The sequence below is a fragment of the Idiotropiscis lumnitzeri genome, chromosome 20 (assembly GCF_059441095.1).
Source record: "Idiotropiscis lumnitzeri isolate Australia: NSW breed Sydney's pygmy pipehorse chromosome 20, RoL_Ilum_1.0, whole genome shotgun sequence".
Classification (NCBI taxonomy): Eukaryota; Metazoa; Chordata; class Actinopteri; order Syngnathiformes; family Syngnathidae; genus Idiotropiscis; species Idiotropiscis lumnitzeri.
In genome coordinates, this window is record NC_142410.1 from 7,358,138 (window position 1) to 7,382,588 (window position 24,451).

The 24,451-nt window shown below is 45.9% G+C and overlaps 3 protein-coding genes across 4 annotated transcripts; 1 reads left to right on the top strand and 2 right to left on the bottom strand.

The window, feature by feature from the left end:
* Positions 1–320: 320 nt before the first annotated feature.
* LOC148317386 (peroxiredoxin-like 2A) lies at positions 321–1,962 on the bottom strand. The gene is made up of 5 exons (XM_088284405.1): positions 1,702–1,962; positions 1,159–1,250; positions 935–1,075; positions 663–827; positions 321–593 (listed from the first exon to the last, which is right to left on the bottom strand). Exons 1-5 carry the CDS (start codon positions 1,844–1,846, stop codon positions 471–473), a joined length of 666 nt encoding a protein of 221 aa, XP_088140531.1. The 5' UTR covers positions 1,847–1,962; the 3' UTR covers positions 321–470.
* Positions 1,963–2,356: 394 nt separating this feature from the next.
* LOC148317387 (uncharacterized) lies at positions 2,357–6,658 on the bottom strand. The gene is made up of 8 exons (XM_088284812.1): positions 6,637–6,658; positions 6,074–6,228; positions 5,415–5,495; positions 5,092–5,211; positions 4,777–4,884; positions 4,543–4,671; positions 2,637–4,364; positions 2,357–2,485 (listed from the first exon to the last, which is right to left on the bottom strand). The coding sequence occupies exons 2-8, from the start codon at positions 6,218–6,220 to the stop codon at positions 2,462–2,464; spliced, it is 2,337 nt and encodes a 778-aa protein (XP_088140938.1). The 5' UTR covers positions 6,221–6,228; positions 6,637–6,658; the 3' UTR covers positions 2,357–2,461.
* A 4,146-nt stretch (positions 6,659–10,804) lies between these two features.
* Positions 10,805–24,391, top strand: scn4aa (sodium channel, voltage-gated, type IV, alpha, a). Of its 2 annotated transcripts, XM_088285152.1 has the most exons (28): positions 10,805–11,512; positions 12,108–12,226; positions 12,300–12,389; positions 12,456–12,584; positions 12,850–12,941; positions 13,012–13,293; positions 13,937–14,000; positions 14,083–14,224; positions 14,316–14,513; positions 14,922–15,077; positions 15,140–15,248; positions 15,700–15,938; positions 15,999–16,172; positions 16,260–16,616; positions 17,664–18,077; positions 18,243–18,284; positions 18,376–18,511; positions 19,612–19,766; positions 19,831–20,004; positions 20,070–20,192; positions 20,373–20,407; positions 20,490–20,507; positions 20,573–20,771; positions 20,843–20,896; positions 20,979–21,116; positions 21,199–21,303; positions 21,422–21,692; positions 21,787–24,391. In XM_088285152.1, exons 1-28 carry the CDS (start codon positions 11,231–11,233, stop codon positions 23,013–23,015), a joined length of 5,526 nt encoding a protein of 1,841 aa, XP_088141278.1. In that variant the 5' UTR covers positions 10,805–11,230; the 3' UTR covers positions 23,016–24,391. The 2 variants fall into 2 exon arrangements, with proteins under 2 accessions (XP_088141278.1, XP_088141279.1); XM_088285153.1 differs by lacking the exon at positions 20,373–20,407 and having other exon boundaries at positions 20,490–20,771.
* The last annotated feature ends 60 nt before the right edge of the window (positions 24,392–24,451 follow it).

Consider the following 24,451-nt stretch of genomic DNA (forward strand, 5'->3'; position numbering starts at 1 on the left):
ACATAAAATATAAGAAATTTATGGGATTTAAAAAATGTGCTTGGTTTAGATTTTATATAATTAACCCTTCTTGAAATGAAAAACATAATTTGGTATTCAGTTGACCACCAAGTAAAAATCCACAAAAGTGAAGTGCAATTGCAAAACAAAAAACAATTTAACCCCCCATCTGCCCCCCCCCGTAAAAGAAAAAAATATATAAAAGAAAAAAAATATATAAACAAAAAAATTCTCTTCAAACATCCACATTGTTTGAAATGTATTTTCAATAGATTATAAAAAAAGTTTGGGTATCATATGAAAAGAAAAATAATAACCACTTGTGTGCCATGACATGTTTTATTGAGTAACAAAAGTAAGCCCAGTCTTTAAAATATCAAGTTTGTTTGCTCTGTAGAGTTTGAAAACAAGCCATCATGAACAGACTGGGAGGCTTTTACTACACAAGTCAACGATGCATGCATGTTAGGTTACGCGGTGACATTATTCTCCATGGGCACAAGCTCTTGTGGTATTCTCCTCACAGCTTGGATCACATCTTCAATGTTGACTTTATCCCCAAATTCCATCTCCCGGTGTTCCAGCAGAATTCCCTGGGGGGTGAGGGGAGCACCATGAGCAGTTTCCTGACTTGATTACACACAGATTAAAGTCAGTTCTACCTGATGTTCACGCCCAAAGACAAAAACACCGCCCAGCACGAAGCCCTCTCCCAAGATATTCCCCTTGAAGCCCTTTCCGAAGGCCCTGAGACCGTTCATCCACACCCCCGCACGAAGGAACGCCAGGAGGCCCAAGCGTCGCTCGCGAGGCCCGAAGAAGCGCTTCTGTCATGAACAAAAGCTCTCAGTATTAGAAATTAGCCTCTCCCTCATGAGGGAACACAAGACAAACCACAGACCGACTTAAGTATTTTTTCTCCCCGCAAAAATACCTTTTCATCCAAGAAAATCTCCCCACTAAAGTACGCCCTGAAGTTCTGGACCTCGTTGCCGATATTCTCCTTGACCACGGCGTACAGGGGGACCCCGAGCTGGTCCAGCTGGGGCTTCAGAGAGGACAGCTCTGCAGCCTCCTGGATGACGGTGTGACGTTGTCATTTAGTTACTACTCCCGGAATGCTGAGTAATCCCAAATGCAGCGGCGTCAACGTGTTACCTCTCTGCACAGAAATCATCCTGGCCTGCGCACTGCCATAATGACTGCGCCCCTCTGCTCCCACAGACACTTGGCCTTAAACTTGGTCTTCTCTGAAAACAAAGAATGGAGAAAGAACACAAGCGGGTGAATAAAGTTACAACAGGGGCTGAAGAAATGAGAGCAGAGGTTAAAATTGAAGGAAGTGTCGGAACCATGTGAGGCGATAGAATCCTCAGATGACTGTGGTGGAATGCTTAGAAAGGAGGGGGAGGTGGTCAAAGTAAAAATATGGAGGAAAAATGAGGGGGGGGGCACATGAATGAAAGATGTAAAAGTGAAGGAAACACAAAAGTGATCGAGGGTCAAACATGCATCAAATAAGAAATTCAATGTTTCTGAATGAGATTGAACGTGGTGAAAGGGACCAATTAAGGTGGAAAAGGACTCAGGTGAAGAAAAAAAATGAAAGAAATGTTAAGGAATGCATAAAGGAAGGAGGTGAAGGGTTAGAACGCAGCCACATTGCAAGCTCAACAAAAACTCTTTTTAAAACTCGCTCACCAGCAGTCAAAGTCGTGAGCTGAGCTTCTTCTAGATGCTGGACGCTCGCCTTCAGCGGCGCCGTGAGAAACATATCCGTCACCATATTGAGAACTCGGGCTACCAGGCCGCCCGCGGCCGCTGCCGCCTGGATCAGGAGAGCCATTTCGCTGCGCCTGCGGCTCTGACTTCTTCCTCTTATGCTTCTTCCCCTCGTCTGACGTCCACCTCGTACGCCGCTGACGTTTCGTGCGTGTAACCGTGACGCCCTCGGGAGCGTGCACGTCACAACTTTTTTTGTGTCGATCGTACCCAGCCGCGACAGCGATGACGTCACACATTGGACATTGTGCAATGGCGTCTCGCTTTCAAAAGTCACCAGCGGCGACTGGAGTTGTGTATTCATCATTCCTCAAAACGAGCGCGTTTGATACTTTGTTCGTCGACGGGGTAGTAGTCTGTGGTTAAACATTTGTGATAAAAATCACAACAAAACGAAAAACTGTATAAAAACATGTGTCAACATTTCATTTAAAAGTATTGTGATATTTGACGGTTTAAATTAAATTGTCCCAGTTCGTCATCTACAGTGTTTAGTAGAGTTTGAGGAAGTCTGGAAAAAAAAAAATCCTGTATAAATAAATTGGCACACTTTGTTCTTACAAGCATGTGTTTATTTAAATTCTACTGAGGACATCTGTAATTTACATACAAATGCAATGTGGAATGTAGGATATTGAAACATAAAGGCTCATTAGTGGATCATCAAGCAGCGATGTGGTTATGTTCCAGCTTGTTCTGTTCCCTGCAATGCCACATAAATGTTAGTCACCATTAAATAGATGAATATCACAAAAAAAACAAAAAAAAAAACGAAATTACATTCACAAGGTGCAGACAAATGTTAACATAACGTGTAAGCAACAAAGATGGCTGAGCCAGGCAAACTCACAAACCTCTTCCTGGGCTTGAACAACAGCAGGTGAACTTGAATCGTGCGTCTCCTCTTCAGTTTTTGCCAACTGCTCGTCATTCGGCAGGACTGGGTCAGCCTCGGCCTGCGATGACTCAGGTTGCACGGTCTGTGCATTAGAGGACTCAGCTTGAGAGGACTCGACCTGCGCAAACCAATCCTGTGAGGTTTTGGACTGAACGGAGTCCGTCGGCGTAGACTCCTGCTCATTTACGTCTAATGAGTTCTCGCTTTGTGTTGGTTCACCCTGAGAGGACTTAGCCTGCGTAGGCTCCTCCAGCATTGACTCTACCTGCACAGGTTCGGCCTTTGCAGACTCAACTTGTGTGTGTTCGACTTGAGAGGCCTCATCCTGCGTGGGCTCCACAAGTGCAGCTTGAGACTCATTCATTGAGGATTCCTCCACTGCAGACTCTGAGGTCTCAATGTGTTCGGATTCGATGTGATAAACCTCAGCTTGAGAGGGCTCAGCCTGTGTCGACTCCTCAGGTGCGGACTCCATATGCACAGACTCAGTCTGCGTGGTCTCACCGTGTTTGGTTTCAACGTGAGAGACCTTAGTTTGAGAGGACACACTCATGGCGGTCTCGGACTGAGCTCGGTCCGCTGTAGCAGATTCCACCTGCTCAGACTTGGGCTGAGAGGTCTCAGCTTGTGCAGATTCGATGTGGGATGTCTTAGCCTGAGAGGTACCAGCCTGCAAAGACTCCACCAGTGTGGAATCCTCCTGCAAAGTTTTTACAGAATCCACCAATGTGGACTCCACCTGCACAAACTCGGCCTGCACAGAATTGGCGAGTTTGGACTCAAACTGCGCAGAGTGTACCTCAACTCGTGTGGATTCAACCTGGGCAGCCTCAGCCTGTATGGTGTCGGCTTGCGCAGATTCCACCAATGCGGACTCCGCCTGCACAGACTCGGACACGGAGGTGTTGGGATGAGCAGAGTCCACTAGTGTGGACTCCACCTGTGCAGACGTGGGATTATAGGTCTCATCTTGTTCAGATTCTATGCCAGAGGGCTCATCTTGGGAGTTCTCAGCCACCACAGACTTCACCACTGTGGACTCCTTTGGCACAGACTCGTCCTGTGCAGAATTCACCAGTACGGACTCATTCTGCCCAGACTCCACCTGGGAGTTCTGATTTAGTGTGAATTCAACCTGGTCAGCATGAAAGGACTCGACCTGCTTGGACTTGGTCGGAGTGGACTCTTTTGATGTGAACTCCACCTGTGAAGACTCAACCTGGGAGGTCTCATCTTGTGGGCGGTACAAACGGAAGGCCTCAGCTTGAGAGGATTCAGCCTGCGTGGACTCCCCTGGCGTGGCCTCCAACTGCACCTGCTCCACCTGGGAGCTCTCAACTTGTGTGGATTCTTCTATGTGGGAGGCCTCAGCCTGAGAAGACATGGCCTGCTTGTCTGGGACATCGGAACCCTCAGCTTGAGAGGACTCTGCCTGGTAGTTCTCAACTTGCAAGGATTCTTCCTGCACAGACTCTGCCTGGGAAATATGGACCTGCGAGAACTCCACCTGCTCAGCTTCTCCTTGTGAGGACTTCATTTGGGTGAATTTCACCTGCGCAAAATCATCTTGTTTGGACTCCATCTGTGAAGATTCGGCACCCGAGGCCCCAGTTGGTGTGGTTTCAACCTGAGAAGCCTCAAATGGAGAGGACTCAGCCTGGGAGGACTCGCCGTGCTCGTCCTTCTGGTGAAAGGGAGGTCAGGAGAAATCTGTGAGTTAGACATCAGCCAAATAATCACTGGGCCTGATCTCTCTCATCTGATTTTGTCCCTCCCAACCTGCACCATGGTTTTGGTGCTGTTCCTTGCTGGACTCTCAATTCAACTGAATAAGACCCGAAACGCCATGCAAATCCCTTCACCTTCTCTGCATGTTCTCTTTCATGCTGAAGAAGGCTCGCCTGGCCAGGTAGCCCCCAGTGTTGGTCCACCTGGCTGGAATTAGGGGCTTTGGTCTGTACCGGCTCAGCGGTTTCACCTGGCCCGGACTCCTGTAGGTCATTCAGGACGTGATCATGTTAGTGTGACATGGGCAAACGATGCCCTGTGTTGCTGGTCTCCTTGGTTAGAAACATGAACAAACAATGTCTCACCACCTTCTGTTCCTGGGAATTCTCCACATTGGGCTGGTCCTGCCGGAAGGTATCAGACCGCGGAGAGACAACTGAGGAATCTGGAGCGGTTATGTTATCAGTTGTCTTCACCTGGTGGACACATGAGCACTTGTCTCCTCAAGCTTGGACCCCCACCCCCCCAAAAAAAAACACCCCATGCACATAGATAGCCAACCCTGTGGTCCAAGACTAACAGACTGCACATATTGCATGCACATGCAGCCGGACCGCCACCACACCAAAAAAGCAATCATGAAAACACCACCACCAGACATGTTTTGATGTTTTTTTTTTCACCTCCTGCTCATTCGCCAGGGGTCCACTTTGGTGCTGGTCATGTTGGGTTTCTGGATCCTTCGCAGGTCCAAGCGTGGCTCCCACACAATTTTCTGGTCCTGCAGGCTCAGTTTCAGAGTGCTGTTAAAGTGTTGAGTGTCAAATACCCTTCGGACCCACAACGTTCCGTTTTTCTGATTGTCTGGCTTCACCTTGCCTGCTCTTCACCTCACTTTCCTCGCAATTGTTGGCTGAACTTGCTGCCTTCTAACTGCTGACTGACCTCTGAAATGCGACTACGCAAAACGGCAAAGCACAAAGCAAAACAAGTCGAAGTTAAATACTTTTGCAGCTGGCTCGTTCGTGGCGTCCTTCTCTCTGGCTTTGGCCCGTTCCTTCTCCACAAGTGCCAACCGGGCCTGTTTCTAGAAGAATCAGGATTTCACACATTAAAATTGTGCAGATTACAGACAAAACACAGAGGTGGTCCAGAAAGTAAAAACCGCGACAGCTTTGACTGCACATGTCAAACAGTTCAACATTACAGTATTTTTTTTTATTTCACAAGGAGTTAAATAGTTCAATAAAAAAATATTGAACCAGTCCTCTTCATTATGCTATTCACATGTTGACATACTGAGACTGAAGACAACACATAACTAGTGATAAAGAGACAGAAAGTTCGCAGAGGGCCACTCAGCTTAGTGTGTCACGAAGTTTCATTAGCAAGTTTAAACAGAAATACAGAAAACTGGAAGAGTGTGAAATGGCCGTAACTTTTGCATTTCAGCTCCCTGCCAAAGAACGGCAAGCTGTGAAAAAAGTACGAAGAAATAGAGCAGTTGGACACGTGCACTCAAAAATTTAAAGGTCAAATTAAGTGACAGATTAAACTCAATTTTTTTGGGGAGTGGTGATTTAAGTGTCAATTGCAAGGCCCGTTGGACAACAGCACCATCTACTGGCAAAAGAAACAAACTAGCATTTTATTTATTTATTTTACCTTTGCCTCATATTCAACGTTGGAATTGTATTTGTACAGCCAATGAGCCAAAAACTGTATGGGGTCCATGGGACGCTGCTCGACCACTTCAGCAAGCCCCTCTGCCAGGCATGAACCCAAATGCGTCTTGACGTACTCGGAATCCATTTTTTATTCTGTGTGGGTAGCGAAAGGGTACTTGTAATTCATATGACACTGACACAAAAGTTTGTACTGCTACTGCTTGGTCGAGTTAGATTATGACGTCATCACAGACGAACATTATTTGTTTACTGGCACGTAAAGCTTGGTCTCAATTTTTTTTTCATTTATAAGAATTATTCGATGTCATTAGGAGGTCATTTGTTCGTCATCGGACAAAAACGGAAAAAGAAACATCAATAGCATGCTCGTGTAACTTTGCTAACGTTGATAATTGTTCACGGTGATAATTGACATTAAACACACAAAAACTGCACAAAATTATTAAAGACTTTTAATAACTAGCTACGGTGTCACTGTGAACAATTGCGAGAAATACATTGAAGTATTAAAATGGTAAGAGAGAAAATTATTTAACTAACCAATTGCCAAGCACGACTGCACTTCCGGGTGTGTTTGTTTGTGTTTCTATGGTAACAGAGTTACAGTTTTAATAGTCCGCATAGTCCGCGGGCGAGTCGTGAAAACGTTCCGTCTCATTTATATATATATATATATATATATATATATATATATATATATATATATATATATATATATACTTAACATTTAAGATAATTCAGTGGCCTTAAAAATAACTGGTTGTAATTACGCACGTTAATAGTTGTATTATTAGTAGATGCAATAGTCTTAGGTAATTTTATCAATTGTTATGTCATAAAATATTTAAGAAAGAAACGTATAAAAAAAAAAAAACTACACACCTGTAGATTTCCAAACTTCCAAGCTTGGCAAAGAGTCAAATTACCTCGCCCTCTTAATGTACATGCATTTTCATTTGATTTTGCTACTAGGAAATTGGGTGCGACATGCACGCCTAGAGGAAGATGTGAATGATGCTAACCTGTCGTGAAGGAGCCGCTCCTCCGGTTTCAGACTGTGGTGCGTCAGCGTCAGCAGCAGCTGCCCCACACAGACACACTACTACTGCCGCCGGCCGGGCCAGTCAGGAACCACAAGCACGTCTTCCTCAGTTAAGTGCTCCTGGGACGACGACAGGATTTATTCTCCTTCTTGTCCACTTGTCAGGATTCTGTGGGATCTTTTGTTCTCCCGTGCCAGGTATTTTGACCTCTTAACCTTTACCGTGTGTTCGCTTCTCTCTTTCTCGCTTACATTAATTAAGTCTAATTTCAAAGCTTCAGGTTGAAAACTTTTAAAGTAGAGGTGAGATTTTTTTTATGTTTGTGCCGATCTCTATTTTGCAGTATTGATAATGCCCAATTTTTTGTGAAAGTTTTTGTCTTTCTTTTAATGTGACACTTTTAAAACTGCCAAAATGTAAAAGTTTAAGTAGTTTGGGGCCTCAGTTACAGTTATTGGACTTGAATTAAGGTTATAGTTAGCGCACATTTGTTCTAATAATAAACCGACCTGTAATTGAGCTCGGGGTCATATTTGGAATGGGGAGACTTGGGGATTCTCTGCAGTGGTTTGCAAGTGTGTGTTGGGCGCCGCATCTTGATGTCCATTGTGGACCTTCTCCTTTTCACTGTACGCTGAACGCTCACTATTCGCAGGGATTTGGGAGTAAGACCTGATGAAAATAGCAAAAATCTTGTCACCACTGCTGTTTGCTATTAAAATGGACGATACTATACTGTCCGCCATTATGGTGCCTAAAGCCCTTTTCACACTGCGCTTAGTAGGGACGAACGCTATCTCCTGGGGCGGGAAGGCTATTTTATTTGAGAGCAGCGTTGGCGTGACATCAGTAAAGCTCAGGAGAGGTGCTGGCATGGTGATTTAGTGCTATTTTGGCTGACTTTTTTTACAAGTAAGAGAATGAGGACAACGTCCGGAGCTTTGAGTCAATGCTGTCGAAGTTGTCTTGGTGGAACTGTAACTCACAAATGAGATTAAGGTCTCCAAGTTGCTGCCAACTGTGGGGCGTGAAAAAGTCATCGTTGAGTTTTTCAGCAAGTCGATGATGAATTTATGAATGGTGACTTGGGCATTGTTTCACTGTAGTTGCGCCCACTAGAAGATGATAATTGTGATCTTTGTCGCCACACCTCCATGTTGTGCTTCGGGGAACCACGCTGCTTTCTTGTTATTATTGAATTTTTAAAAATTTTTTTTAACTCCCCCACCCAACGTGTGTTTGCTGCCTCTCGCCGTCACATGTTCATGGACTCTTGGACGACAAGGGTGAGGGTTTTGGGTTTCTTTCACCAAGCGCGATCATGTGACTCCGCGCTTGGCCTCGTCCGCTTGTGTTTTCCCGGAGAAGCTGAAGAGGTGAAGTGAGATTAAAGTAAACTTGCAGTGGTTGTCTTTGAGCAAATTTGGTTCCTTTTTTTTTCAAGGTGAGATTGGTGGTACACATATCAGATGGTGACCTCCGCTTCTTCCTCCGATTTTTCTTCCCATGTGTAATCAACTCGGATTACTACGCCAATAGAGCGAAGGCCAAATGGGTCAGCGGCAGATGTTGGTAGCAATGAGGTCCGCTTGCCAGAGTTTATGTCTAATAATAAAAAAAAAAAAAACACTTCCTGTCCCCTTCCTAATCTTTTCCGTCTGCACTTTTACAATCCCTCCCAATTAGCTTCCTCTTCAAGTACTTATCAACCTTCGCTTTAATTCCAAGAATGCATACACAGCTGCGAGGCATGCGCTTCTGTCAAACTATTCATCACAAGGCTCGCATGTATGTCTGCGGGGCCTCAAGAGCGCACGGGCCGGCTTAGCTCTGGTCTTTACAGCTCGCCGGGTTATGCGCCACCGCGGTCCTGCGAGCAGCTGCCCTCTCAGCAGCGATGGAACGAAGCATGCGGATATTTCCTGGGATATCAAACCCAGAGGGCCCAAGAGGCCAATCACGATGATGGTCATGTTGTGACATTTGCAGGTTTAAAGCTCGGAATGAAGCTCCATGGCTCCCTGTAGTGTTCGAAATTCAGGGTTAATTAGCAACTGACAGGGCGTTGACGCCGACGAAGCACAGAAGCGTGATTTGACCCCGTGAGAATACAGCGGGAAAGGGAGCACGGCGGATGTCAAATGAAAGCGTTGAGTCGAAGCCTCGCGTCTGTGACCGTTGAGGTCCATTTCTCCACCGTACTGGCATGTGATTTGAAAAATGCATTTTCGCCTGTGAAGCACAAATAACTACACAATTTCCCAATAGCACAATAAAAAAACAAAAAAAATGTTACACCCCCTTTGACACCTCATCGCGACTCTGTATGAAATATAAAACATGTTGTCGTAACACAAACAGCGCGAAGGGAGTGCCGGGTTTCCGACGTGCAACTCAGTAGGTGGCCACGTTACCGGAATGTCAAAGGTGGCTCGGCCTTCGCTTTCAGGCCATGTGTTATATATACTGTCGCGGGGAGACTCCAGAAATGTAACGTTACCGCGCTATTCCTCGCTGGACCGAAAAGTCCGATGAGTGCCGGCAATGCGTCTCGCTGAGATTCTCAGTTAGACACGCCATGGGAGTGCAAAAAAAAGCAAATCATCCGCCGATCCGATCCAGCCAATTAGATCTGCGCAAATTCTAACAAGCACAAACCTGACTTTGTCAAAAGCAACGAGTGACATTTGAGAGACTTCCGGTTTTAAAGTCAGGTCAACAATGTCTTGGGTGGACACTTGCGCTTTGGCTGAGAAAACAAAATACGTCAAAGCAATGGAAGTCAACGTTGCTGGTGAACGATCGGGTGTCGTGTAGCCACGTGGCTGCAAGCTCGCAAAGTGCACTCGAGGGTGCGAAGGCGGAAGCTCACTTGTGTTCGGGTCCGCCCCCCCTCCCGCCGCGTGTAATGTGCACGGTAGCCGGAGCAACTCGGAGCTGGAGGGTGGGCGGCCTGCCGCTCAGCCCCGGGAAGGAATGAGCGCAGTCATTTGGCTGTTGTAACACGACGCTTCGTCTTGACAGCCGCTAGCAGCTGGGTAGCCACCGAATCCTGCTCACATGTGGGAATGCATCATCCGCTGTGTTATCACTCTCGCTCGATGTATGTCTGTGGACACCAATCATTCATTCGTGGACTAGGGCTGGGTGATTATTGGATTTTGTTCGGTTGATTTAAAAAAAAAAACTCAAGTCAGTTTTCCAAAATGCAAGTAGCGACTCGATACCATTTAATCGTTTCAGTATGGCATAGCACTACTTCTTTTATATTCACCTATCCACAGATTTTATTTTGGAACCACTTCCTTTTTTAAAGGGGAAGTCAACCCCAAAATTTGTATTTACAATAATATATTCTTTGCGCCTCCACTAATCCAAACATTAAGTAGTAAAACCCACTCATTTTTATCCATCTCAGGTGGCAGCCATTTTGTCACTTACTGTCGAATGAAAATGACATCACAGTTGCTCATGGCTCAGGTAACAGCCAATCCTGGCTCGGCATCAGAAAACAGGTGAGCTGTGATTGGTCGCTATCTGAGTCCTGAGCAACTTCAATTTCATTTTCAGTTGACAAAAGTGACAAAATGCCCCCCCCCCCACGAGTTGGCTAAAAGCGGGTGGATTTTTCTGCTTAACTTGCAAAATTAATCAGAATGCTGTTTTTAGACTAGTGGCATAGAACATATTATTGTAAAAAAAAAAAAAAATGGGGGTTGACTTCCCCTTTAAGATTTTGGAAGATGGTGCCAAAAAAGTAGTGCTTTGGCGCTATTTTGTGGCATCTTGCTGCCAATGCTTTTCAACAGCAGTTCAACTAAGCAGAGAAGCTTCTGTTAGACGGGCCAAAGCCCTAACTAATAGGAAAGTAGTTCTTTGACGCCACCTTGTAACATCTACAAGCAATTAATTTTTTTTTCACTTAATTGGCATGGCTCAGTCTCAACCATGATTAGAAAAATCTGATCCTGTGTGTTGGTACACTATCATACCAGACAACAACACTGCACTTGCCATGTTCAACCGATATTCCACCTTGCAGTTCCTCCTAGGGTAACCCCGGTGCGGCGGTAGCCCTTCGCAATGCCAAGATGGCGCCCCTGCTCCCTCCCCCAGGCGCCGACGCGTTCCGCCCCTTCACCCGGGAATCGCTGGCGGAGATCGAGAGGATTCAAGCGGAAAAGCGAAAGAAGGCAGCCCGAATAGACGGACATGACGAGGCCGAGGTGGAGGAAGAGGCGGCGGCGGCGGCGGCGGCTCCCAACGCCGACTTGGAAGCGGGCAGGAATCTGCCGTGGATTTACGGTGACCCTCCGGCGGAGAAGATCAACATGCCATTGGAGGACTTGGACCCATTCTACAAGGCTCAGAAGGTCAGTTGAACTGTTGCAGCCGATTTTTAGACCGATACAAGTACGAGTATTCACTCTTTGAGTACTCACTGATACAGAGTACTGATACCTGTAGTACTTTTGATATATAACATTTCATTTAACACAAACAAAAATTCTGACGAAGCTTGTGATTCACCAACGTGCCAATCTACCACAATATAGCAGCAAATACTGCCAAGGAGGACTTACGTCAGATTTTTATTTTATTTTTTGCCTTAAGTATCGGTGGCTGGTATCGGCAGCCTCTATGAGTACCCAGTACCTTAAAATAAGATTGGTTATAAGCCCAATACCAATACCAGTCCCCATCCCTAGGAAATATTATGGAAATTTTCATTCTAATTCAATCTTTAGTTATCTGCTTATTTCTGAAAATGTAACCGAGAGACTTATATGAGAGTTTGGTAACAGTGGATTTGTGTTGCGCAACATGGCTCATGTGGTTTTGGGTTGTTTTCCCCTTTAAAGAGTGAAACCAAGTGAACCAAGCTAATGTTGCCCTCGAGCGACAATATAGAGTTTTTAATGTATATAAAAAAAAATGACATGATATCGCGTTGTTTGTGCTTTCTAGACATTCATCGTAATTAGCAAAGGCAACACCATTTACCGGTTCAACGCGGAGCCGGCGTGCTACCTCCTGAGCCCCTTCAGCGGCGTGAGACGAGGAGCCATCAAAATCCTCATACATTCATATCCTTAATGTCACAGCTCACTGCAACATGCTCCCTAATCTCATCTTTGTTTCCTTAACACGTCGTCTTAAATTATTCAGCATGTTCATCATGATCACCATTCTATCCAATTGCGTGTTCATGACCATGAGCAATCCACCAGCGTGGAGTAAAAATGTCGAGTGAGTAAAGCGGTCGTATGTCTGAAATGTTCCATTTGATGCTCAGAGTTTCGTTTCCATCCTCAGGTACGCTTTTACCGGGATTTACACCTTCGAGGCCACCGTGAAAGTGTTGTCCAGGGGATTTTGTATCGGCTCGTTTACATTCCTTCGAGACCCGTGGAACTGGCTGGATTTCATGGTGATCAGCATGGCGTAAGCAACACAAACATCCGATCCAAGTTGAGCTGTGATTGTTTGGCAAATATCACACAGCAAGGCAGATGTGCTAACCAGAAACCCCAGAAAATGAAAAATATAAAAAAATAATAAAAAATAAAATAAAAATAATAAAATATATATATATAATATATAATAATTAATGAGGCCACAACCTATTTAATTATTTAAAAAAAAAAAGGAAATTAAATGAATTCAAGCAGACAACTTGCTGTCTGATTTTCTTCGATATCTCTTGCAGGTACATTACTGAGTTCGTCGACCTTGGTAACGTGTCGGCCCTCAGGACCTTCCGTGTCCTTCGAGCCCTTAAAACCATCACCGTGATACCTGGTACGTTCTGCATTTTCCATTCCATTCACTTCCAGAGTTGCTTTTAACGAACACCTTCCTTCCCCGGCAGGTCTGAAAACCATCGTGGGTGCGTTGATCCAGTCGGTGAAGAAAATGGTGGACGTGATGGTCCTGACGGTCTTCGCTCTGGCCGTGTTCGCCCTGGTCGGCCTGCAGCTTTTCATGGGCAACCTGCGGCACAAGTGCGTGCGCTGGCCCATTAATGGCAACGACACGGCCGAGTGGTTCAACGTCACCGACACGGCGGTGTTTTATAACCAAACCGTCGGCATCAACGGTAGCGATTATTCCAACAGCACCTTCAATTTCGCGGAGTACATCGAGAACCCAGGTATGTTCCATCACAAGTGCTTCTTGCGTGGTCAAACCATCATAAAAAAAAAATGTTCATCGAAACCTCATGATTACACCAGTGATATGAATATAAATGCTTGTTTGAGAAATTAATAAAATAAATATGAAAAGTCCCGAAAATAACAATTTCTCCAAATGGGAATTCTCAAATTTAACAAAATAAGGCTAAAGATATTGACAGTTTTACAGAATTCTCTGTCAAAATATTTTTAAGCGGAAAAAATAAAAATTAAATATCAAAATTCCCTGAAATGAGGCCACAAAATGAGATTTTTTTTAACTTAATTTTTTGCCAGTCAAAATGTATTTATTTATTTTTTTTACTAAAGTTTGGCTTCAGTTGAATAATGAGGAAAGATGAGCTCCATGTGTCAAATAGTCACAAAATTTAATTTTAGACTTTTATCTCTGCTTGCTATAAATACCTTTTAAATTAAAAAAGTAAAATTAGAATTAAATTCTAACCAAAAAAATCCTCCGAAAAGTTATTATGCTTATTTCTCTGGCTGTGTTAGATATTTAAAATTTTTTTTTAAAAAAAGCCAAAATATTTCCTAAAACATGTACTCTAATTGTATCTCCTGTCAAATTTCTGAGTGTTTGGTGGTGTCTGTGTGCAGAAAACTACTACTTCCTGGAAGGCGGCAAAGATCCTCTTGTATGCGGGAACAGTTCTGATGCCGGGTAAAATGTCACGTTTATTTCTTCACATTTCTCACCCTGAGATGAGATCTCCTCTCATTTCGCCTCCATCACTTCTCTCAAGAGTCTGCCCCGATGGCTTCACGTGCATGAAGGCCGGCGGGAACCCCGATTACGGCTACACCAGCTTTGACTCGTTCGGCTGGGCCTTCCTGGCGCTCTTCAGACTCATGACCCAGGACTACTGGGAAAACCTCTTCCAGATGGTTGGAATTCCGCAAGCTTTTCTTCTCCTTCTCGCCCGACATGGAGAACGCCTCCTTATTTGTCGTAGCTTCTCATTTGTTCCAAACGCAGATCCTGCGGGCGGCGGGCAAGACGTACATGCTGTTCTTCGTGGTGGTGATCTTCCTGGGCTCCTTCTACCTCATCAACCTCATCCTTGCGGTGGTGGCCATGGCGTACGATGAGCAGAACCAGGCCACGCTGCGCGAGGCCAAGGAGAAGGAGGAGGAGTTTCAGCGTATCCTCGAGCAGCTCAAAAGCCAGGAGCAGGTGCGCGCACATTTATCGTAGCTGTTGTCGCTTTCACCTATCTGTTGCAGAAATCCCCTCGATATTGTAGGATTAGCAATACACCGCACAAGTAAGATGTCATAGACCAGGTGTGGGCAAACTATGGCCCGGGGGCCACATGCGGCCCGTTAAACGTTTTAATCCGGCCCACCCAACTTGAAAAAAAAAATTTAAATGAATAAATATTTAATGTTTTTTATGTTCTAAATACTATTTTGCTTTTAAAATTAAATGTATTTTTCTTTCTCCAATGAGGTGAGGTTACCAAAACACCACATCCATCTGCTCCTGGTCTGTCAAATTTTAGAACCCATTGTGGCCTGCAGTCAAAAGGTTTGCCCACCCCTAGTCTACACCGCAGTAACATTTCTCAACTTTCTTGTGCAGGCTCAGCGTTCTGGAAGTCAAGAATCAGTGAAGAGTAGCAAGTCGCCAAATGGCCACTCAGCTTCTGAGCTGAGCGTGGAGTGCGACGAAACTGTCAAGGATTGCAACGGCAAGATGGTCCCAAGCCTCGTGGTCCGATCGCCCACCATGATCATGGTCGGTGTTTGTCTTGTTCCAAGTCCAACTGTGAGGCTTCATCTTCGGTGGTTTGTTTTCAGTGTAATGCCGAGGAAGAGCTCCAGGAGAAGTCTCCAGGATTGCTTAATCCAGACGAGCTTCATCCGGACGAGCCGAGCCCGAGGCAGAGGTCCACTAGCGCCATGGAAGGTACAGCTCGGTTACGTTCCCATTCGCCAGGTGTTAAGCCCTTTGCGGGTGCGAGGAAATAAACGTGGCGTCAAGTTTGAAGCGGCGCTGAGATTTCAGCGCGGGTTTAATAAGATTGCTCTCAGCTTCATTAGCACGCTTTTAGTGAGGATCTCTGTCAACATTCAACCTTTGCCAGGATGTGCTCATTCAATTTAGGAGAATTAAGTCACGGCATGCGACCTAAGTCACTGGAGGCTTTCCCGCTGTTGTTGTCACCTCGGTGAATACAGCCCGCACCAATTATAGAAACGACATCAGCTTTAATAGCTGAGTTGTTGCCATTGGTGCTCTTATAACCGCACTTCCACCAAACTCTCATTTTTTTTGTTTTTTTTGTTTGGGTTTTACTTTGACGAAAGAACCTTGTAGATTTGGAGTCGTTTATCAAAGATGTCATCCATGTGTCCAGAGTTGGAGGACGCTCAGAGGCCGTGCCCGCCCGGCTGGTACAAGTTTGCCAACATTTTCCTGAAGTGGAACTGCTGCGAGCCGTGGATGTCCCTCAAAAAGTGGTTGTACGTCATGGTGATGGACCCCTTCTTCGACCTGGCCATCACCATTTGCATCGTGCTCAACACGCTCTTCATGGCCATGGAGCACTACCCCATGACTCAAGAGTTTGACGAGATGCTCTCCATCGGCAACCTGGTGAGGAGGTGACATTTTAACTTGCGTCACGTTTGGAATGAAATCCGCGCCTTTCTTTAGGTTTTCACTGGAATCTTCACGGCGGAGATGGTCTTCAAGCTCATCGCCATGGATCCGTACTACTACTTTCAAGTGGGCTGGAACATTTTCGACAGCATCATCGTCACGCTCAGCCTCGCCGAATTGGGCCTGGCAAACGTCCAGGGGCTCTCGGTCCTGCGCTCCTTCCGTCTGGTGAGCACCGCGCACTCGCTCCGCTACTATGTTGTCGCGTTCCATCTATTCTCACCGTTGGTCTTCCCGGTTGTGATGTGGCGATAGCTTCGCGTCTTCAAACTGGCCAAGTCCTGGCCCACCCTCAACATGCTGATCAAGATCATCGGGAACTCGGTGGGCGCGCTGGGCAACCTGACGCTGGTGCTGGCTATCATCGTCTTCATCTTCGCCGTGGTGGGCATGCAGCTTTTCGGCAAGAACTACAAGGACTGCGTATGCAAGATCTCCGACGAGTGCGAGCTGCCTCGCTGGCACATGAACGACTTTTTCCACTCCTTCCTCATCGTCTTTCGCATCCTGTGTGGCGAATGGATCGAGACCATGTGGGACTGCATGGAGGTGTCCGGCGCGGGCATGTGCCTCATCGTCTTCTTGATGGTCATGGTCATTGGGAATCTCGTGGTGAGTCAAACTGCAACTTCATAAACGCTTTCTTGTTTGTTTTTCATAGATTTATTAATTTTTTTTAATGTCACAGAAAATGTACAATAAGTACTTCCTAAAAATCCCTGCCCCGTCACCCGATCCAGCTCTCACATAATCTTTCCTCATGTCGAGTTGTACAGCTAAGGCAGGGTGACCTCTTGACCCCTGCTTGGAAGCACATATCTTTGAAAGGCTCCGATGTTTCAACATACACTGAAAACGGGCTTCATGTCTTCGATAATGTTCCGCGCGGTTGACTTTGTGATCTTCGTGTCTGTTTCTCAGCAAGAATATAGTTGCAAAGTGGTCTTTTGGAAAAAAATATGTAATGAGTGAACGTCAGCGGAGATGCACTTTTAACTGACGAAGCTGCTTAACATTTATTTAAAAAATGCATGGAGTGTTGCTGCAGAAAATCTTGACGTCGGAATGAGTGATGATCTCTTCTGGCTTCCCTTAAAAAAAAAAAAAAATGGCCGTGCAGTCATGCTCTGCATTTCAACATGCTCTCTCATGATCACTTCCTGGTAGGTTATTAATAGTAATGAAAAGGAAATGGCTCATCAGCAGTAGAGCTGAGTGGCACTGACCCCCCCCCCCCCCACCCCCAAGTGCCAAAATTCTCCAGCTGATCAGCCTCCCCCCCACTTCAGGAGGACTGGAGATCGCTACTCACGCAGACCAAAAAAATAAAAAGGAAAATGAAAATGCGTACACTTCACATGGGGGTTCTATTTAAATCTAAGGACTTGAGACAGCAAATGCCGGTTTTGACCTTGACCATGTGTTAAGCTCCAACTCAGGTTGGCCCGTTGCCACCACGCCAACAAACAGCTGCTGAGCATGTGTGAAGCTGAGTCATCGGAGACGACGTGTTCGGCTGTAATTTGATTGATTAAAAGTTCAAGTCCAGTTGTAGTCATAATCCATGACTATAATCTATTTTGTTCTATTCTATTTTTCTGTCGATTCTACCGGCGGCATCTTGTATTTATGTTCCGTACGTGTTAACCTTCCGCTCAGGTGCTGAACCTCTTCCTGGCGCTGCTCCTCAGCTCGTTCAGTGGCGACAACCTGTCGACGACGGACGACGATGGCGAGCTGAACAACCTCCAGATCGCCGTCGGAAGGATCACGCGAGGCATTGACTGGCTCAAAGCGGCCGGCGCCAGAATTCTGGACAGAAAACCAAAGGCGACCGAGGATGCCGGCAACGAGGCCGTGGAGATGAACGATTTGGACGCCGGTGGGGATTTTAAGAAGGTCGGCGGGATTGCAAACTGTTTGGCGCTGGGACACACTTCTGGCGCCTTTTTGGATGGAGAGCTTGCTCTTAGAGTGCCCATCGCTCAGGGAGAGTCAGACTTTGAAAACCTGGACGATGACGACGACTACGACTCCAATGTCTCTACTTGTGGAGATAGCCTTCATGATAGTGTAAGGATGATCTAAACATTTAACTGTGAGGTCGACTTGCTAACTGGTACTTTATTTTGCTGCTCCGAAGGTGATATTGACTTTTTTTTTTACACGTGTAAGGTCTCTCCAAAGAATTTCTGTAACAAAAGCCCACATTCTTTACATTATTTTTTTGTTCTTCAGGAAAGCCTCGAAGATGAGCTAGGTCTTATAAAAGAAGTCAAAGTAAGTACTTCTCTTCGAGTGAAAAAAAAAAAAAAAATTATAATAATCTTTTGTGTTGTATAACCAGCGTGTCTCTGCTGTGCCCGAACAGCTGATGGGCGTGGCAACCGAGGACAGCGATGTATCGCTGTGCAGCACGGCTGACTATCAGCCACCTGAGCCTGAACCGGTGGTGGAGGAGGAGGAAGAGCCGGAGCCGGTGGAGCCGGAAGCCTGCTTTACTGACAGTAGGAAATTTAAAAGCTGGACGGTATTCTGAGGCCATTGAGGGTTTTGTTTGAGTATATTTTTTAAAACTTTTACATAGCATGAATAAAACTTAAAAACTACAGTAACATACATTTGAATTAAAATGAAGAAGTCAATATGTATAGACCAGGCGTGGGCAAACTACGGCCCGGGGGCCACATGCGGCCCATTAAGCGTTTTAATCTGGCCCACCGAACTTGAAAAAAATAAATATATAAATAAACCTTGTTAATGTTTTATTTTCTAAATACTGTGGTTTTTCGAAGGCATATATATGGTTATAATGCTTTTGTTCCCTTTGATTTAAAATTGTATTTATTATTTTTCTCCTATGAGGTGAGGTTAACAAAACACTATAGATCAAGGGTGGGAAAACTACGGCCCGGGGGCCACATGCGGCCCGTTAAACGTTTTAAACCGGCCCGTCGAACTTGAAAAAAAATTAAATGAATAAATCTTGTTCATGTTTTATTTTCTAAACACTGTGGTTTTTCAACGACATATATTTTGTTGGAAAGCTTTTGTTCACTTTTATTTAAAATTAAATGTATTTTTTTTCTCTGATGAGGACTCCATCCATCTGCTCCTGGTCCGGCCCCTCTGTCAAATTTTAGAACCCGTTGTGGCCCGCCAATCAAAAAGTTTGCCCACCCCTGCTATAGATGATGAGGGCTCCCTCTAGTGGTTTGCAAAAGATTCACTGGCTGAGGACAAATTAGTTAGCTTTTCAGTACAATATATGCATTTAACCTTTTAGAACTGATTTTATACTTTAATTTCAGTCCGATTTTTATGTTAGTTTTATGTGCAATACATTTTAATTGAATCATTTAAGTGCATTTTTTCAAAAATATTTAAAAAAAAAAATATTCAAACTGGCGATAATTTTATGGCAGCTTTGGTCTATTGTGTTACTGTCATCTAATGTTAGTCATGATGGTGGTACTTGAAGTGCCACGTATTGTTCTAGGTTGTATTTGTTGTAAAATCTTCAAGAACGACGGGTCTAGAACATATCATCGTAAATTGAAGCAATATGGCGACACCTGATTTCTAATCCGAGCCCCTTACCCATCAGACTGCGTGCGGCGGTGGCCTTGCCTCACCGTGGATGTCAACACAATCGGGGGCAAGCGATGGTGGAAGCTGCGTAGGACCTGCTTTGCTATCGTGGAACACGACTGGTTTGAAACCTTCATCATCTTCATGATCTTGCTGAGCAGCGGCGCTCTGGTAAGCTCTCCGAACGCATCCAGACTTGTCAACACATTTCCATATCGCCATATTCCTCTTCCAGGCTTTTGAAGACATCTACCTCGAGCGACGGCGAATCATCAAAATTATCCTGGAGTATGCCGATAAAGTTTTCACCTTCGTCTTCGTCGTGGAGATGCTCCTGAAATGGACGGCGTACGGTTTCAAGACCTACTTCACCAACGCCTGGTGCTGGCTGGACTTTTTCATCGTCGATGTAAGTTCTTTGAACGTTCCAGCGAGGGTCTGGCCGGGGTCACAAATCGTCTACTTTGGCTGCAGGTTTCTCTGATTAGTTTGGTGGCCAACTGGTTGGGTTTCTCAGAGCTGGGACCTATCAAATCGCTCCGAACGCTGAGGGCGCTGAGGCCTCTACGCGCTCTCTCCAGATTTGAAGGCATGCGGGTGAGTGGTGCGAAAGACCCACATTTGTATTATATACTACTTGTGCCCTTACAAATCGCAACCGTAAGCTAAATGGCTCACTAAAATGTTGCGTGGCTAACCCCGGCACTTCAACTTTGTGTCCTTTCTGAGCTCCCGCACGTTTAACGGCTGTTTTGACGCGTGTGATTTTTCCACTAGCTTGCATGCTTTGCGCCACGCGAGAGCGCCGCCCGGTGAGTGTTGCGATGCCAATCACCGTACATCACCTCCACGTCAGATTCTCGCGCCCAGAGACATCTCTTTTGACCTCACCAGGTGGTGGTCAACGCCCTGGTAGGCGCCATCCCGTCCATCTTCAACGTGCTGTTAGTGTGCCTCATCTTCTGGCTCATCTTCAGCATCATGGGCGTCACCATGTTCGCCGGCAAGTTCTACCGCTGCATCAACACCACCTCGGGGGAGCGATTTGCCGTCAGCGAAATCAACAACAGCAGCGAGTGCCTGGCGTTGCAGGAGGCCACGGGGGAGGCCCGCTGGGTTAATGTCAAGGTCAACTACGACAACGTGGGGAAGGGCTACTTGTCGCTGCTTCAAGTGGTGAGTGGCGCTCGTCCTTGAATTTTCTGTCGAAATAAAATGACTGTAATAGTGTTCTGATACTTTTGCAGGCAACCTTTAAAGGTTGGATGGACATTATGTACGCTGCTGTTGACTCCAGAGAGGTAAATCCGGTTAATCCTCGCTATTCACCGAGGTTAAAGATCAAGCCCCGACACAAAGAGCCAAAATTCACTTTGATTCCAGGTGGAGGAGCAGCCGTCTTACGAGATCAACCTGTACATGTACATCTACTTTGTCATCTTCATCATCTTTGGCTCCTTCTTCACGCTCAACCTCTTCATCGGTGTGATCATTGACAACTTCAACCAGCAAAAGAAAAAGATGAGTGTTCACGCGTCAGCTTTCTTGTCTTGTCTCGAAATGCGCCGGCGAGTAACAATAATCGTGACTTTTGCTGATGCACTTGGGAGATAAAGACATCTTCATGACGGAGGAGCAGAAGAAGTACTACGAAGCCATGAAGAAACTCGGTTCCAAGAAGCCGCAGAAGCCAATTCCGCGTCCCACCGTATGCGCTCGTCGGAAATTTGGTTTTGAATGTGACAAATGGGAAAAGTCGACAAGATAAAGGCACGAGGGGCACCTAAATTGACCCTCTCGGATTTGTCTCATCCCGCACTTTGCAGAATTTCCTCCAGGGCCTGGTGTTCAACCTCATCAGTCAGCAGTTCTTTGACATCTTCATCATGGTGCTCATCTGCCTCAACATGGTGACCATGATGGTGGAGACGGACAACCAAAGCGCCGAGAAGGAGGACTTCCTCTTTAAAGTCAACGTAGCCTTCATTGCCGTCTTCACCACCGAGTGCGTCTTGAAGCTCTTCGCTCTGCGCCAGTACTTTTTCACCAACGGCTGGAACATATTCGACTTCATCGTCGTCATCCTCTCCATCGCTGGTGAGTTGCCTGGCAAGGCTCACGGGAAATCTGTTGGAAAAAACGGACATGCAGTTTGACCGTCTGTTCTTATCTTCTCGATCTTCTCTTGCAGGCACGATGCTGTCGGACCTGATCGAGAAGTACTTTGTGTCCCCGACCCTCTTCCGGGTGATCCGTCTGGCCAGGATCGGTCGCATCCTGCGTCTCATCAAAGGAGCCAAAGGCATCCGGACGCTCCTTTTCGCCCTGATGATGTCGCTCCCCGCCCTCTTCAACATCGGACTGCTGCTCTTCCTCATCATGTTCATCTTCTCCATCTTCGCCATGTCCAACTTCGCCTACGTCAAGAAGGAAGCGGGCGTGGACGACATCTTCAATTTTGAGACGTTTGGCGGGAGCATCATTTGTCTATTCCAGATCACCACCTCGGCCGGCTGGGACGGGCTCCTGCTTCCGATGCTCAACAGGGAGCCGCCCGATTGCGATCCCGACTTTGAGAACCCCGGCACGGACGTGAGGGGCAACTGCGGGAGCCCGGGCATGGCTATGATGTTCTTCAGCAGCTACATCATCATCTCCTTCCTGGTGGTGGTCAACATGTACATCGCCATCATCCTGGAGAACTTCAACGTGGCGCAGGAGGAAAGCGGCGACGCCCTGTGCGAGGATGACTTTGAGATGTTCAACGAGACGTGGGAGAAGTTCGACTCGGACGGAACCATGTTCATCGAGTACGCCCGCCTCTCTGATTTTTGCGACGCGCTGCAGGAGCCACTGAGGGTCGCCAAACCCAACCGCCTTCGTCTGATCCAGATGGACCTCCCGCTGGTCATCGGCGATCGCATCCACTGCCTGGACATCTTGATGGCCGTCACGCAGATGGTCCTGGGAGACACGCTGGAAATGGCGGCCATGCGGGAGAGTATCAAGACCAAGTTCCTCCAGAGTAACCCCACCTCGGACTCCTTCGCGCCAATCACCAGCACCGTTCGCCACAAGGAGGAAGAGCGGGCTGCCGCCGTCATCCAGCGGGCCTACAGGAGCCACCTGCTGCGACGCGGCCTCCGTCACGCCGCTTTCCTGCACCGCTCCAAGAGAGGGGCCGACCAGGAACAAGAGGGGAAAGAGGGATTGGTTGCGCGCAAAATGGGAACTCTATTTGCTAACTGTGCGGATTTTGCTGAGTCAGATGTGGAGCCAGGAACCCAACCCGGCACTCCTGGGTCAAGTGTCATATCGGTACCTGTGGAAATCACAAATGAAGTGGTACTGCATTCTGCCCCCGAGTCAGACCGAGTCCTCGGCAACCTTCAGGAACACGTCAGAGAGTCGCTTGTATAACCCACAAACATTTTTTCAAGATGACTTCTTGGCGTCTCAGAATCGTTTGCTTTTAACTTGGTCTTGATTGAAACAGAAGCACTTTTAGATTTTTATTTTGTGGGAAGCAGTCATAAACCTTCCGTTTTACACCGAGATCCCACAACAGCCGATTCGGCATTCATCAAACCCAGTTCACATTTTCTTTCATCACAACCGATCAGATTTGAGCATATAATCCAGTTTGTGGCTCGTTAGCGGCGGCTAACATTTAGCGAGAGCCGCTCGAACCTTGCACTATTTTATTTTTGGGCCATCCAGGTCCAGTTGCAACTTGCAGCCGATGCGGATGATGAGCGTCTGAAAGAGAACTTAATCCATCAACACGCATGATAGATAGATGTTTTTGTCCACTTCCTGTTGTCGTGCCAGGAGGCCTTGAAAGGGCAGCACTCATGTTTACATGTCCATGTGACATTAATAATATTATTAATAGGTCAACACTTCAAGTCGCTTTTTGGGCCTCACGTTGATGCTGTTGTGACTCTTTTAAAGCTTGTTTCACTTTCTGTCTTAATTGAAAAAGGTCTTACTTTGAATATTAGGTACACATACAGTGATATATTGTGTTGTTTGAAACGGTCCTATTAAGGGAAGAGATATTTAAATGTTGACTCAAACTTTGTTTACATTTGGGATGCAGTGGAGTTGCATGCCCAGTCGTGTGTGTTATACTGTCTGAATTGTGAATATTTGTTACTGTAAATTCAGAATTAAAAGGGAGAGTCTCTTCCCGTTTTGGGGATGTCTAAAGAACGCCGTCTTGTGGCTGACAGGTCAAACTGCAACACAATTATTTTCTAGAATTCAAAGCGTGCAACTGAAAACGTGAAATCTAGGGCGAGTTGTTACTGAATATTCATTTTAAAAATGCTTTTCAAGCATGTACTCTGTGATGTGACAGCAGTCTCCTATTTTCTTTCGAAGTCTAGGCTGTTCGGTGGTTACACAAGACACATTTCTTTGCAAAGAAAAAGATCCCAGCGCAAAAAAAAGCAACTTTTCTTATGATGAAAAACATCCAAACCTAAAAAAGAAAAATGAGCTGCAGGAATTTCTGGCAAGTACTAGCTCTTTCATAGCAATCTCCCATGTTCTTTATAAATCTGTGCTTTGCGATGACTGGCTGTTCCCCACACGTGACATCAAGCTATAAAACTTTACATTGAACTTTTGTACTTTTCGCACACAATCAGTTAGTTATTAAAGTTTTAGAGATCTAAAAAAAAATAATAATAATAAAATCTTGAACAAAACTGACAACGCAACGACAGGTAATAACTTGGATATTTATATTTTATTGAAATGCCTTTAGGAAAATAAATGTACTCATTTGACCTTTTTTTATTTGTGTGTGTGTGTTAGCAGCTCCGCCCTCGTTTGCATCCTCACCAGTG